Here is a 13,235-nt window from a genome sequence, read left to right as displayed (position 1 = left end):
GGCGTAGAGTAGCATTGGCCAAAGAGCGTTCAAAACGGTCGATAAGTGCTTTGATGTAGGCGTTGCAGTGTTGCTCGTCGGCAAAATGAAGCAGCTGTGATACAGAGAATATGCAAGCAGCACTGGTAGTATTGGAGGAGTCGGAGTCATCAGCAGGGTAACGCGACAAGCTGTCAGCGTCTTGGTGCAGGCAGCCAGACTTGTACACCACGGAATTTTAAAATTCCTGTAGCCTCAAAGCCCGTTGACCAAGCCGGCCTGTAGGATCTTTTAGCGATGAGAGCCAGCAGAGAGCATGATGGTCAATGACTACGGAAAAAGGGCGACCGTAAAGGTAAGGACGGAACTTTGCAACCGCCCAGACTGCAGCAAGGCATTCTCGTTCCGTAATGGAATAGTTGCGCTCTGGTGGTGCTAGGAGGCGGCTCGCATAAGCAATTACGCGATCTTGGTCACATTGACGCTGGGTTAAGCCATGACCACTGGCATCTGTACGCAGTTCTGTAGGGGCATCAGGGTCGAAGTGGGCGAGAATGGGTGGTAAGGTTAGAAGAGTGACGAGACGAGAAGGCAGCGGCTTCCGAAGTGCCCGATGAGAATTTTACGCCTTTCTTCAAAAGATTAGTGAGGGGTCTAGCAATTGCTAGAAAATCTTGAACAAAACGACGAAAGTATGAGTATAGCCCTACAAAACTCGAACGTCTGCGGCTGTCTTCGGAACCGGAAAGTCTCGGACAGCGCGAGTTTTGTCAGGATCAGGCTGTACTCCGGAAGCGTCAACGAGATGGCCCAGAAGAGTAATTTGGCAGTGGCCAAAACAACATTTGGACGAGTTATGTTGCAGCTTCGCCTTTCGAAATACATCAAGTATAATTGTTAGATGCTCAAGGTGAGTTTCGAACGTTGGCGAGAAGACGATGACGTCGTCGAGGTAGCAGAGGCATGTGGACCATTTGAAACCTTGGAGCAAGGAGTCCATCATACGCTCGAAGGTGGCAGGGGCGTTGCATAATCCAAACAGCATTACTTTAAATTGCTATAGGCCATCAGGTGTGATGAACACGTTTTTTTTCTCTGTCCATATCGTCAACAGCAATCTGCCAGTATCCAGAACAAAGATCAATAAGATAGCTGAAACCGTGCAGGCAGTCAAGGGCGTCGTCTATACGTGGGAGTGGGTAGACGTCTTTCTTAGTAATGTTGTTCAGATGACGGTAGTCTACACAGAAGCGCCACGTGCCGTCCTTCTTAACCAACACCACAGGTGGTGCCCAGGGACTCTGAGAAGGCTCAGTGATGTTTTTATCTAGCATTTTGTTCACTTCACTTTGAATTACTCGGCTTTCCGATGCAGAAACTCGTTACTGTCTTGGGTGAATCGGTGTAGCATCTCCAGTAAGAATCCAATGCTTGACCGTGAGCGTCTGGCCTAAAGGGCGATCGTCGAAGTCGAAAATTTCTCGATAGGACGATAATACTTGGCAAAGGTTTTCAGTCTGCGCAGAGGACAGGTCCGTAGCAACCATTGTCTTTTTGCTGGGATCGGCGCCTGAGGCTGGCTCAGGGGGCCTGCTGAGCTCACACGAACCAACGGTTGATAACGTTGTCACGTGATGCTCGCCGAGACAATCAACATTGGCAAGGCGGTAATCTTGCGGTAGAATTTGCTTTGCCAATCCAAAGTTAAAGATAGGCATGTGAGTGAGGTTCGCAGTAATAGTAAGTATACTGTGAGGCACGGTAACGTCAAACTGTAGTGGAATGTCGGTCAGAGGAGTGACGAGGTACTCGCCATCAGGAACTGGTGGGGAAGACAATAGTTCAATACAGGCTATTGACTTTGGCGGCAGGCGAAAAAAGTCAGTGGGGCATAAGCGGCATGGGGGCGCGTCGGAAGGTTCTGCGAGAATCAGTAACTCAAGGCATAGGGTACTGGCAGAGCAGTCAGTAAGAGAAGAATGCGCGGAGAGAAAATCGAGGCCAAGAATTAGGTCGTGGGGGCAATACCGTTTGTATACGTATTTTCATATCTCAATATATCGACTGGCGCGGACAATCTGTCTCATGCGACATGTTGCAAACGGAGCGAAGTGTGGTGCGACTGCCTTGATAATCGGTAGATTGTGAGAGGCAATGCATAGGTGACGCGTGGACGCAATTCATAGCAGCCGCCGCAGACTGACCTCTGCTCATGCAGTACCTTGTTTTTACATATGGTATCGGTAGGGTCATCGGTGAATGCACGGCACACACTACTCTGGTGCCATCTTGCAGCCATCGTTGCCGCAACGCCTGTCTTGTGCGACAGTACACTTGTCACACTTTTGCCATACCCTCCTCCTCCGCTTTCTGCCTCATGGTTCTGCTGCACGCTCCTCCTCCGCTTTCCTCCTGGCGCTCTCTTCGCTATCACTGTCTTTCATCCACGCTCTGCATTTGCTATTTCATCCTTTGCTGTGCTCGTTCACTTGGTTACGAGGATGCCGAGGGATGACGCCAACGCTTGCCGCAGGAACGGGCACCTAAGAGCTGTGCTCTGAAACAACTTTGCACAAGTACATGGGAGCAGAACCCACATCCACCGCATGCAGTGCTTTAGTATTGGCATGCATACATGGTTTATCTTTTTCTGGTGACTTCGTTTTTCACCGGCTATCAGCTGACAAGGTTATCGTTTAGCACAAGAAGCGCCTTCATGTATCAGAACTTTCTAGAAAGTTGTCACTGATTCTATGGTGGAAGAATCTTGCCTAATCAGATCACGTGCGAAACACTATGAGTGGTGTATGTTCTGGAACTTTTTTGCGAGGACCGGCAGTTATGCCGGGATGTATGATTACTCATGTATAAATAGCTGACACATTTGGCCTCTTCCTCACATGTTGTTAAGATTTTGATAATAGATGACTGCTTGCTATCATTTTGTTGCAAGTGCTACTTTTTCGTCTGGGCACGAGTTGCTCCGTAAGGAGTTCATTTTCATTGCCGTTTTGCTGCTGCCTAGTTCATCACCCATCACCGCCCGGTGCCTATAGTGTCACGATGTGACACTATAGGCACCGGGTGGAGGATGAGTTTGGACCGGTGGCGCCTTCATGCGCCGGCACTGTGGGTGTAATGACATGGGGCGGCTAGGTTGGGCGCAGCAGGTGCTGCCGCCAGCCATGTTGGTTGAATGTGTTCCATTGTTTCTTCTATTTTGTGCTGCTGAAATACCATGTGGAAGTAAATTTAACAAACATGTTGCATTTTTGGGTGCATGAACTGTTATTGAAACATCGGTGAAGCTGGTGAGGCCATTCAGTTCAGTTTTAATTGCGGCTTCATTGCATGGAACGGCAGGAAGCCTGGATAACTGTGGTCTGTAGGCAACGGTAGCTAAGTACAGTCAGCTGCAATAGTTTCCAGGATCTGCAATGCTTGATGGAGCGACACAAAACTGCATTGCTGTGCCGTCTGCTGTCACACAGCATGGTGTCAAGGTTTCCGGCACTTCTGCTCCAGGCGCGCTTTGCGCGTGCGTGTCCTTTCTTTGGTATCGGGCATGTCTTGCCGCTCACTTCCCTGTAATGTGCTTTTGATACTTATGGCAGCCGCTGAAGTGCCGTGTCAGCATCGCTGCGTGTCTGCTTCGGCTGATGCATAGATGACGAAGTTCCTGAGCATCTTTTGCACAGCACACAGGGTTGTCTGAATAAATGTTGCCTTACAAGTGATGTACTGGTCGAGCATTAAAATTAATTTCCATTTCTTTTCAGCTTAGCTACAGTGTGTGTGCCACCAGTTACAAGTGCACCTTCCAGTTATCACAGGGAAAGCCTAATACAAGCTGTGATAATATTTACAATGAACGTAACAGTTCTGAGTTTCCCCTTTCGTTGTGCGGAGGCTCATGGCAGTGGTCTGCAGTGACATGAGTCATTAATTTAATGCCATTTCCTCTCATCACACGGCACAGGGCTTCTTTTCGCGTTCCACCGTCACAAAAATGTGACCACCGCTGATGTAATTTATTCTATCATAGTATCAAAAGTGCATCATGGGAAGAGGCATGGCGAGACATGCCTGATAGCGAAGGACACGCATGCGCAAACCGCGCCTGGCGCAGAAGTGCCGGCAGCCTCGACACTGCTCCGTGTGATGGCAGATGATGCAGCAATGCAGTTTTGCGATGCTTCACCATGCATTGCAGATTCCGCTAACGTTTGTGGCTGACTGTACAGTGCTCAGCAATTGAAATGCAATACTCGGTGCAGATCACCGCTAGCGCTTTTTGCGCCCACTGTGAGTGCTGGGGACACCAAGCTAATTAAGCGAGGTATGCGATTAAGGTGATGCATTGTAACTGCATTTGGTCTGTCAGTGATCACCAAGCACTTACTGGTGGCAGAGAAAAGCAGCGGCAGTTCCGCGCTCATAGTATCACGTTTCAATCGCTTAGCACTGTACATTTCCAAAGCTGCTTTGGTTTTGTCTAGTTCTTCTACATTAATAAAGGAGCTGTTCATATGCAAGTGCTTTGTGTTCCATGTGAATTGTGTGTATTCATCTCCAAACATGCAACGGCTCCGCAGCTTGGGCACCAAAGGCGAACACTCGGATTTGTAGTCGTCATTTTGCCATCCTCTCAGTGGCTTAGTCTTTTTCTTTTAGGGTACATTTCCTTCACTGCCTTTCCCAACTATGGTTGCGTCTAGTGCACGATTCTGTTTGTTGTGCATTGACGACGAATGCGAACGCAACGGGGTGTACACACTGGCTGAAAACACCGGTATTACATGTGCACCAGCCACCACAGACGGCTTTTGCTGCGCTAAGCTATGTGAAATTGACCAAGACTGAAATTAGGCTACTTTATTAGATTAAGATAGGCGAAGCGGCGAAAAAAAAAAAAATTACAACAGACCAGGAATGGGAACTTAACGACACATGTAGCAGTTGGTCAAGCAGCGCAAGAAGCAGAAAAGAGAGGCGTACGTCTCCCTTTTCTGTCAGTAATTTTTGTGCTGCATTGCCAATTTACATGATTAAATATGCCACATTGTTAACATGCACAGCAAAATAATACCTGGAAAATAACTGCTGGAGTGCCACGTCTTCGCTTGCCTTGGTGAGCTCTGTTTGCTGGGTGCACTTGTATCGCAATTTGCACTCGTTTTCTGCTTTATCCTCCTGAGACCCCGCTATGGGGATTTGTCCAATATATTGGACATTCAGATATGAGGCAGTACTCCTGTGACAAGGCTTTCATACTCATAAAACCGCACTGTACAGCTCATTGGACACCTGTTTGCGGCATCTATGCAGCATTGATGAAAATACATCGTTCAAATTCACGTCGAAATAGTTCCACAATGGCGGCATTAAGCGGCGCGGCGTTTTACGGCAACTGCCGGGGAAGTAAGCACTGTTTCTCGTATTTCTACCTGCTTTTAGGGCATATCTTTCATTTTATATTAAAGGTAATACAACAGCGTACGCGCAGAATACAAAATTTTAACTGTTCGCGCGCTTACTTTTTTTTACTGTTCCGTTGATTTCGCGTGTCCATTACGTTGGACGCATGGACTCAACCCGGTTATTTTGACCGCGCTTTTGCGATGGCTTTGTTATGAACAGCAGGCGAGTACTGTTGGCCTTTAGCGGCTTGTGGACGAAATCGTGTCTCTTTTTTTTCCTCGGGGGACCGGCCTCGCGTGTCTGATGAATTAAGCTAATAACGTTTCTTTATTCAATCCATGGCTTGGACCCGCAAGACACCTACTGTCGCAGGTGGTCTCGTAAGGGAAAAACATATCAATATCCCTCTACCAGATATTGTTCGCATGTATAACGTCAACATGGGCGGTGTTGACAAGGCAGACCGAATGATAAGTTACTACAGGATAAAAGCAGCCGTCAACCAGTGGACAATCAGAGCCATCTTTCACCTCTTCGACATTGCCCTCAACAACTCCTGGGTGCGAACACGCGGGACATACGCTTCCTAAAGAAACAGCGGAAAGAAGTACTCAAATATATGCAGTTCCACCAATCTGTTGCTGAGACTCTCGTGGCTCAAGTGAAGCAGGATGAAACGGAGAGTGAGAACGAAGCCGAATGGCATCCGCCATCAAAGCAGGCTCGGCTGTCTCCTCGAGAACCTTAAGAAAAGAGCACTACCCTATACTCAATACTGGCAGACACTGCAAACGCTGCCCGTTGCAGACTACTGCAGGGCTGTGACATAACAACAAAGTTCTTTTGCACCAAATGTCGGCTCTTCTGCATCACCAAGGACAAACAGGTGTTTTGTAATGGCCCACGGGAAGTGAACACAAGAGCAAAATTTTTTTTGAGCCGAGGAATGCTCTTTTTATGTACTTTATTGACTTCTTTGCCTTTTGAGTTGTTAAAATATTTTTGCACACGAGTTTTGCGTAATATCTGCGGTACGTCATTACGTGCGCGCTGGGTGAAGAAAGACCGGGTAGCATCCCGGTGTCCAATATATTGGACATCGCGCTGAGCTGAAATTATCACGGCTATTGAAAAAACATTTAACACTTTTCACCTTCATAACCATACTGATTTACTGTATTCTGAAAGTTTGGGAAAAATCTGTGCACCCAAATGCATCCCGGGTCTCAGGAGGTTATATACTACCTGATGCCATGAATGTAACCAACCTTGTACAAGTGGTGACCTTTCTGAAGAGCAGACACAAGAAAATTCATTTTCTGCTATGTCAGGCCTTCAAAACTGCAATGCGAAATTACTGGAAACGCCGTGTATGCCTTTACCCCATCATCTGCTTCACATGCCAGTGCTCTTACTGCTGCTATTCACGGCGCTGTTCGCCAGCGCGCCACGGGTGCCTTACGATGGCCGCCTGGTGCTTTTTAAGCAACTGCCGCAACCATCCTCTCGTCATCTTGGGTACTTTTGTATGTGTAGATTAGTCCTTGGAGTGCTAGCCAGCGCCATTTATGGCCATGGTGGTGAATGCTGAACATCAATCCAACCATTGATGTCACATGATGTGTGATCTTAGGAGCAGGCAACTGGTCACTGGGCCCTCGTATTCCACATCATAGTGTCAGGCAGAACTTTTTGTTGGGCTAGTTGGTGCATGTTACTGAAGTACTAAAGCGCCAAACAGACGACACAAGAAGAGACACAGATGAGCGCTCGTCCGTGCCTCTTTTTGTGTCGTCTGTTTGGTGCTTTAGTACTTCAGTATCATAGTATCAGGTTTGGGAGGATGTCAATTCTGAAAATGTCTTGGCCAGAATACATTAGGTGCAGTGCATTCCATTTTGGGAAGATCTGTGGTGGTGGTTGATGTGAATTTCTCATCTTGACAGTGACATAAGAAAAAAGCACCCACGGGGTGCTATGAGCAAGTGTCACTGATGACCAAAACCCAAATTGCCCTTGACACTGTGGGCCGTGCACCGAACACTGGGAGCATAGGGAAATAAAAGAACAAGAAGTTTTCTGATTTCCATAAGGGTGTTGTCTACAATAATTACGGAATAAAGGCCCAGTAAACCATCAAGGACATTTTTAGCTCAAAGCAACCATCATAAGTAAACATAAATATCCTACCTTCACTTTGGCACTGTTCTGAATTGTACAGATTTCAGATATGAACATTTTCCTAGGTATGTGTTATTTCAATCTACTGACATCCTGTTTCATTGTTGGCAGGACAAGCAGAAAGTTCACTCAGAAGCTGAGCACAATGAGCGTCTGAAGACGCTTCTGTCCGATGAAAACCTGACCCAGGAGGAGCAACAGAGACTTAGGGTGGGTGCTTTCTTCATCCCCTTTTAATGTTTTCGCATCTTGCCTTGCAATTGCATGGTTAAAGGAAAAATAGATTGCAAAGAAAGCCAGGTTTTGAAATTTATTTATTATTGATTTTGCTTACTGTGGTTGAATACTACCTATTATCACATGATCATAGCCGAGATCAGCTAACTTTTCAATAGCCTGCATATGTTTATGCTGTTAGTTTAGCAGCTGGTGTATGGTTCACTGAAGCCACAAAATGGAGGAGAGGAAATTGCGATGGAGTCAATTTTGTGCAGGTTGCCTTTGCTGAGGGCTATATGGCGTGCGACCCCAAGGCCCGCACAAGCACCAAGCTCCGAGTGTTCAACATCTTCCGTGACCTGTTGGGCATCATCTTGATCCTGGCAATCCTTTTTTCCTTCATGGGTGAGCTCTCTGGTACCAGGAAAACACTTCTCTTTTCTTTCTTTTCATTCGCTGCTTTTTTTTTTTTTGCAGCCAGTGAAAGTGCAGTTTGTCCAGCCATTTAATTCGAGATTATTCTGGATACACTGTAAAAGCTATGCCTATTAGCTCATGCAAGCAGAAAGGATGAATGTTCAATAGCAAGTCAAAGGGTGTATGCTACGGTTTATACTGTCACATTAAAATTTTTTCAGCTGACCACGAAAATTAGTTGCATGTTGCTTTAGAGGGTGCATCAGAATGCAGTACTTTGATGCAGCCATGACGGAAGAAAAAGTCATGCTAGGGAAAGCTCTCTCTTTTTTTATCTGCTACTGGACATAAAACTTGAAGTACAAGATACGTATGATCCTGTAAACATATATATTTTTGGTATCATTTTGGTTATTTACATACTTGCCCCAGTAATTTCACTTGGGGGTTAGTTGCTGCAGAATTAACAACTTAGTTACCTTTTTCAATTTGTGTTTGGTTTGACTCCCTACTAGAATGTGTGTGATTTATTGTCCTGCATATCACACTGGCCGTGTAGACAGGAATATCTAGGCTTACTAGGCTCACCACAATCTGCAATGCAACTTCGACACAGTACCAACACTCCAGTACCAACACCATCCATTTCGGGCCCTGCAGTAATGACACTTAGTACTATAGCCACTTATACCCTGTGGGGACTCTCGCGCATCCCCTGATGTGGTTTTCCCCGCATGGCTCCCGTCTCCTGTAATCTGGCTTCAGTGCATGGCTTTACGGCAGCGGTCGGTGTAGTTGCAGAGTAGTATGAGAGCTGGTGCGAGTGCTGCGTTGCTAACGCCACCTAACGGTGGGGTTACGTGGGAGCATATGGGAGAACTCTGTTCCTCTTTGGCTCGGGGTCGGCAGGTAGCGCGAACATTCTGCGCGTGCACTGATCCATGCTTCTGTGAGACCATCTTGTGAGGCCTCGTTCGAACGTGCCACCGTTTGTATGAACATATACGCTAACGACTAGGCGTTGGTGTCCAGTATGGGGACAAACACATTCGCTCGATATCTAATTGCTGTGAGTCGGACTTCCTGGATTAGTTGTGCCCATTGGCTTGTTCTATTGGAAATTCGGCTGGCTATAGGTTGGTGAATAAAAGGCACAATAATTGCCCTTGTGATTGTCTGCACTGCTGTGTTGTCATTCCTTTGTCCCAGGAGCATGTTTGAGACCCCCACGACTCCTTCCCATCTTCTTGCACCACAGCATGAGCCACAGAGCCATCCCATATAAAATTTATTCAGTGATTCCTCATAGCCCAACATGCTTGCGATGCACAATCAACAGTATTTGTTAACCATATATGAACTTTAGGTTTGGCTAAGAGTATGCGGCCACACTCATTGCACAGTATAAAATGGAGAAACTGATGATGGGGAGTGGCATACTGAGGACACATCGAAAAGATGCGTTTGGTTGCGGCTTCAGGCTACATAAACTGCATCAAGTCATGGCGTTGAAAGTCTTTATTTATTTGACAATACATTTGATCCCGGATATATCAAGCTGATATATTGAGTAATTGTCTATATCGAACAGTTGTAAAATCCCTTTGAAAATCCATGCAAAAGCATGGTAGCAATGTACTACGTGTACATCAATCTCAGCAATGTACTATATGTACATCAAACTCCTGTTCACCGCCACATTCAATAAGTAGTATGTTGAGCGCTGAGCTGTGCCATGCTCCTGCAAGGACACTTCTCCTTACTGAGACGCAATCATTTCTCGTGTTGACTGAAATGTTTGGCGCCGACAAATTTGAATTAAACTGCACTGTTTTAGCAAATGCTAACAAACAAGAGATTGAATTTGAAAGGCAGTTCGTGCTATGGAGAAAAGATGAGCGGTTCTGCCCGCTGTGCACATGGATGGCTCCTGCGAACTGTAGGCATTTTTTATCGGCAGGAGCAGATTACCACTCTGCTACAAGAATGCAAAACGCCTCCTGATGCGAAACGTGTTCCCCAAGAAAGCACGGATGATACTCAATCTTTTCACTGAATGGCACCGGGCATGGGATGCCGGCTCTTGTGTGGCTGTTGCGCAGTCGCAATGCCAAAACGGTATCTTCAATATCTTTGCAGAGTGGCGCCATGCCTCAGTAGTTACCGAAGTTTACGCTTCCAACCAACTCAGACGCTTCACTCTCTTCTGCAGAATACAGTTATGTGCCGTTATTAGTAAAATATATCACAAGCTCTCGAATAAAAAATGGCGGCTGCGCTTGCAGTGATCGGAACTGGGTGCCATTTTAAAAGAGCTATGCGACGCTGCATTTTGTCCCCTAGATGCACTTTTCTGCCGGAAGCTTGCAGCTAGGTGTGGGAATGCACCAGGAACAACAATGACTAGTTTTCAGACCAAAGTGCTGCTGAATCGTAACTGCTGACACAAGCTTCAGTGCGGGTAATTCTTGAGTGTTTTAAGGGAGAATTCATAATGAACTACTGATATAACGACCACTTTTTGCGGAACTATACTATAGAGTTCATTATAAACGGGTTCGACTGTATAACAAACTGTTTTACAATGTCCTTTGAGTTTGATATATCCACAATCGACTGTACATTGTTGTCATGGTGCTGATGCAAAAGCAAGGCGCCTGGCTCAATCTCTAGCACCGCATGACAGCAGCAGCACAGAAACAGCAATAGTTGTGCAGCAAATCCGCCTACAACAAAAGAGATTTTTATTTTTTTTTGCACTTGAATGATCAGTTTATTTTGAATGTTAAACAATGAAGATACATTTCTTAACCCTTTCAGGGTCAATGACGTAAATATACGGCTCTGTGAACAAGTCCAAAATGGTTGATGCCGCATATTTACGGCACTGTCTGTACGTTTAAAAAGCACGCCAGTTTTCTCATTTTTCTTTCCCGGCATGTGCTGCCTCTATGCGGGAATACAGGAAATTTTTTCTCGCGCCTGCCTCTCTTGTTTTTCATTGCATGGCTTGTTTTAGAGCTAGTATGCATGCTCCAGCGTGTCTACATACTACCGCTTGCGCATTGGCGCATGTGGGGGTGGGTGGCAGTTAGTTTGGGTTTTGCTCTATGGCTGGTTTCGACTTCTTGTGCTCGCAAAACTGATGGCTATCTCGTTCCTAATCGCTTAAAGGGTGACCGCCTGTTACTTGCTTGTTTATTGTTCACAGGGGTGCGCATACGAAGGACGCCGCCGTGCATGCATTTCCTTTCTTTTTATTTAGACTACCGAAAACCAATCACCCCTGGTTGGCGATAAGATGAAGATCAGTGGAAGTTTGTCACACGTTTTGCTTCTTTGATAGGCACACAACCACACAGTTTTCTTGAGTGCGCTCACATAAGTAGTTCGATTATGCTATGAACATAAATATTAATGTAAGAGCAGGAACATTTGAGACTTGCGAAATATTCTCATGTGCTCATTTTCTAAGCCTTGAACTACGCGTATAAAAATACATCAGATTTTAATTCTTACAAGTTTATTTTCTTTTTTTATTGTTGTTATACGTGAATAACCAGTACGTATATACCAATGCAATATATTTTTTCTCACTTTGCAGTCACTCTAGAAAAATTAGGGTAAATTTTTTCGAAACAGGTTCCTCTGAAGAATTTAAATCTGCAATTATAAAGAATCGACTATGAAAAGGTTAAATAGTTAACATCTAAACATTGCTATCAATTATTGCAAAACAAACCCAGTTCGCCATATTCATTAGAAGTGCCTGCAGATAAAAAGAAAACCGGAAGGGAAAGTCCATAGTTAACAATGAATATGCTAATTTCACACAGTTCAAAGCATGCGCATGCAATTTTGGAACAGGCATGAAACAATTTAATCACTAGCTTTGCTAAATTATGCACAATTCATTGTTGAACAAATCTATTGAGTTCGCTCGCTGATGTTTGCAATGAGTGGTAACTTTGAGGCTGAAGTCTTGTAATCTTGTCGGTGTTACGTTGCATTGTTGTTGGAGAATGTTGGACATGGGACCAGCTGAGTTGAGAGCAGAAGCGGAACTGTTTTTATTCAGAATTCATAGGCTCAGGCACTTAACACAGGTGGCGCGAGCTGTCGGTTAAATAGAAAAACGGCAAATAGATGGCAGGACAAAAGGAAGTGACGCGACTCCTGGAGCTTCCCGACCCCTCGCTGGACGACGCCGTGAAGGCAGCACTGGCAATGGAAGGTGCCGCCAAAGACGCCGGCGCGTTTTCCCGTGCGACTGGCTCACCGTCGGCGGAAGCGGCGGTCAACAAGTTCGCGACAAAGGGCAATACCTGTGGTCGCTGTGGTGGTGCCCATTCCCCTTCACAGTGCCAGTTCTCTCAAGCACAATGCTTTACGTGCAGGAAAACTGGGCACCTGGCACGTGTATGCCGAAGGGGGAGGACGAACAGCAAGCAACAGCCTGATTCAAGCCCAGGTACCACACAAGCCCGCGGCCAGGATAGCCGTCGCAAGCGTACGCTGCGGAGGCGTGCGGCAGCAGGTTCAAGTTCTTCCGCGGCCAGGCTCCATGTCGTGGCCAAGAACCCGCCGATTTTCGACATGTGGCACACAGGCTTTGTGCCATCGTCTGTGCCGCCGTACATGCTGGCCCTCCAAGGGGAAGAAACCCCGGGTGCAGATGGGGAGCCAGTGATGGACACTGGTCCGGTTCCAGACCTGAATGAGGCAGTACGGCAAGCCAACATAGAGCTGCAGACAGAGAACAAAAATCTGCATGCGCTGGTCACCTCATTGCACGAGAAGAACCACAAGCTCACCCTCAAGTTGTCGGAGCACCAGGACCAGGTGGACTCGCTGCAGAGCAAGAATGACGAACTGCACAACCGAGGGGAAGAGCTCAAGTACGAGCTGAGCAAGGTGCGCGCGTGTGAGAAGCTTGACTGTAACCTGGCCGACTGCCTGCAGCGCATCAAGAGCTTCCAGGTGGACGGCGTCAACACTTTGCCCCTGGTTGCCTGTGG

General features: G+C 46.5%; 1 protein-coding gene across 5 annotated transcripts in view; it reads left to right on the top strand.

The window, feature by feature from the left end:
* YME1L (ATP-dependent zinc metalloprotease YME1L) overlaps nucleotides 1-13,235 on the top strand; it is a 185,911-nt gene that overhangs the window by 54,940 nt on the left and 117,736 nt on the right. For 4 of the 5 annotated variants that reach the window (XM_065440431.2, XM_065440433.1, XM_065440435.1 and 1 more), the window contains exons 6-7: nucleotides 7,693-7,791; nucleotides 8,076-8,217. In XM_065440431.2, coding sequence (XP_065296503.1) covers nucleotides 7,693-7,791; nucleotides 8,076-8,217 — 241 coding nt within the window. The remainder of the gene's footprint in view (nucleotides 1-7,692; nucleotides 7,792-8,075; nucleotides 8,218-13,235) is intronic. The other variant, XM_065440432.1, reaches the window with a different exon arrangement.

Source organism: Dermacentor albipictus, chromosome 4, assembly GCF_038994185.2.
Source record: "Dermacentor albipictus isolate Rhodes 1998 colony chromosome 4, USDA_Dalb.pri_finalv2, whole genome shotgun sequence".
NCBI lineage: Eukaryota > Metazoa > Arthropoda > Arachnida > Ixodida > Ixodidae > Dermacentor > Dermacentor albipictus.
Note: the sequence above shows the minus strand (reverse complement) of the source record. Positions and strands in the feature narration are given on the sequence as shown.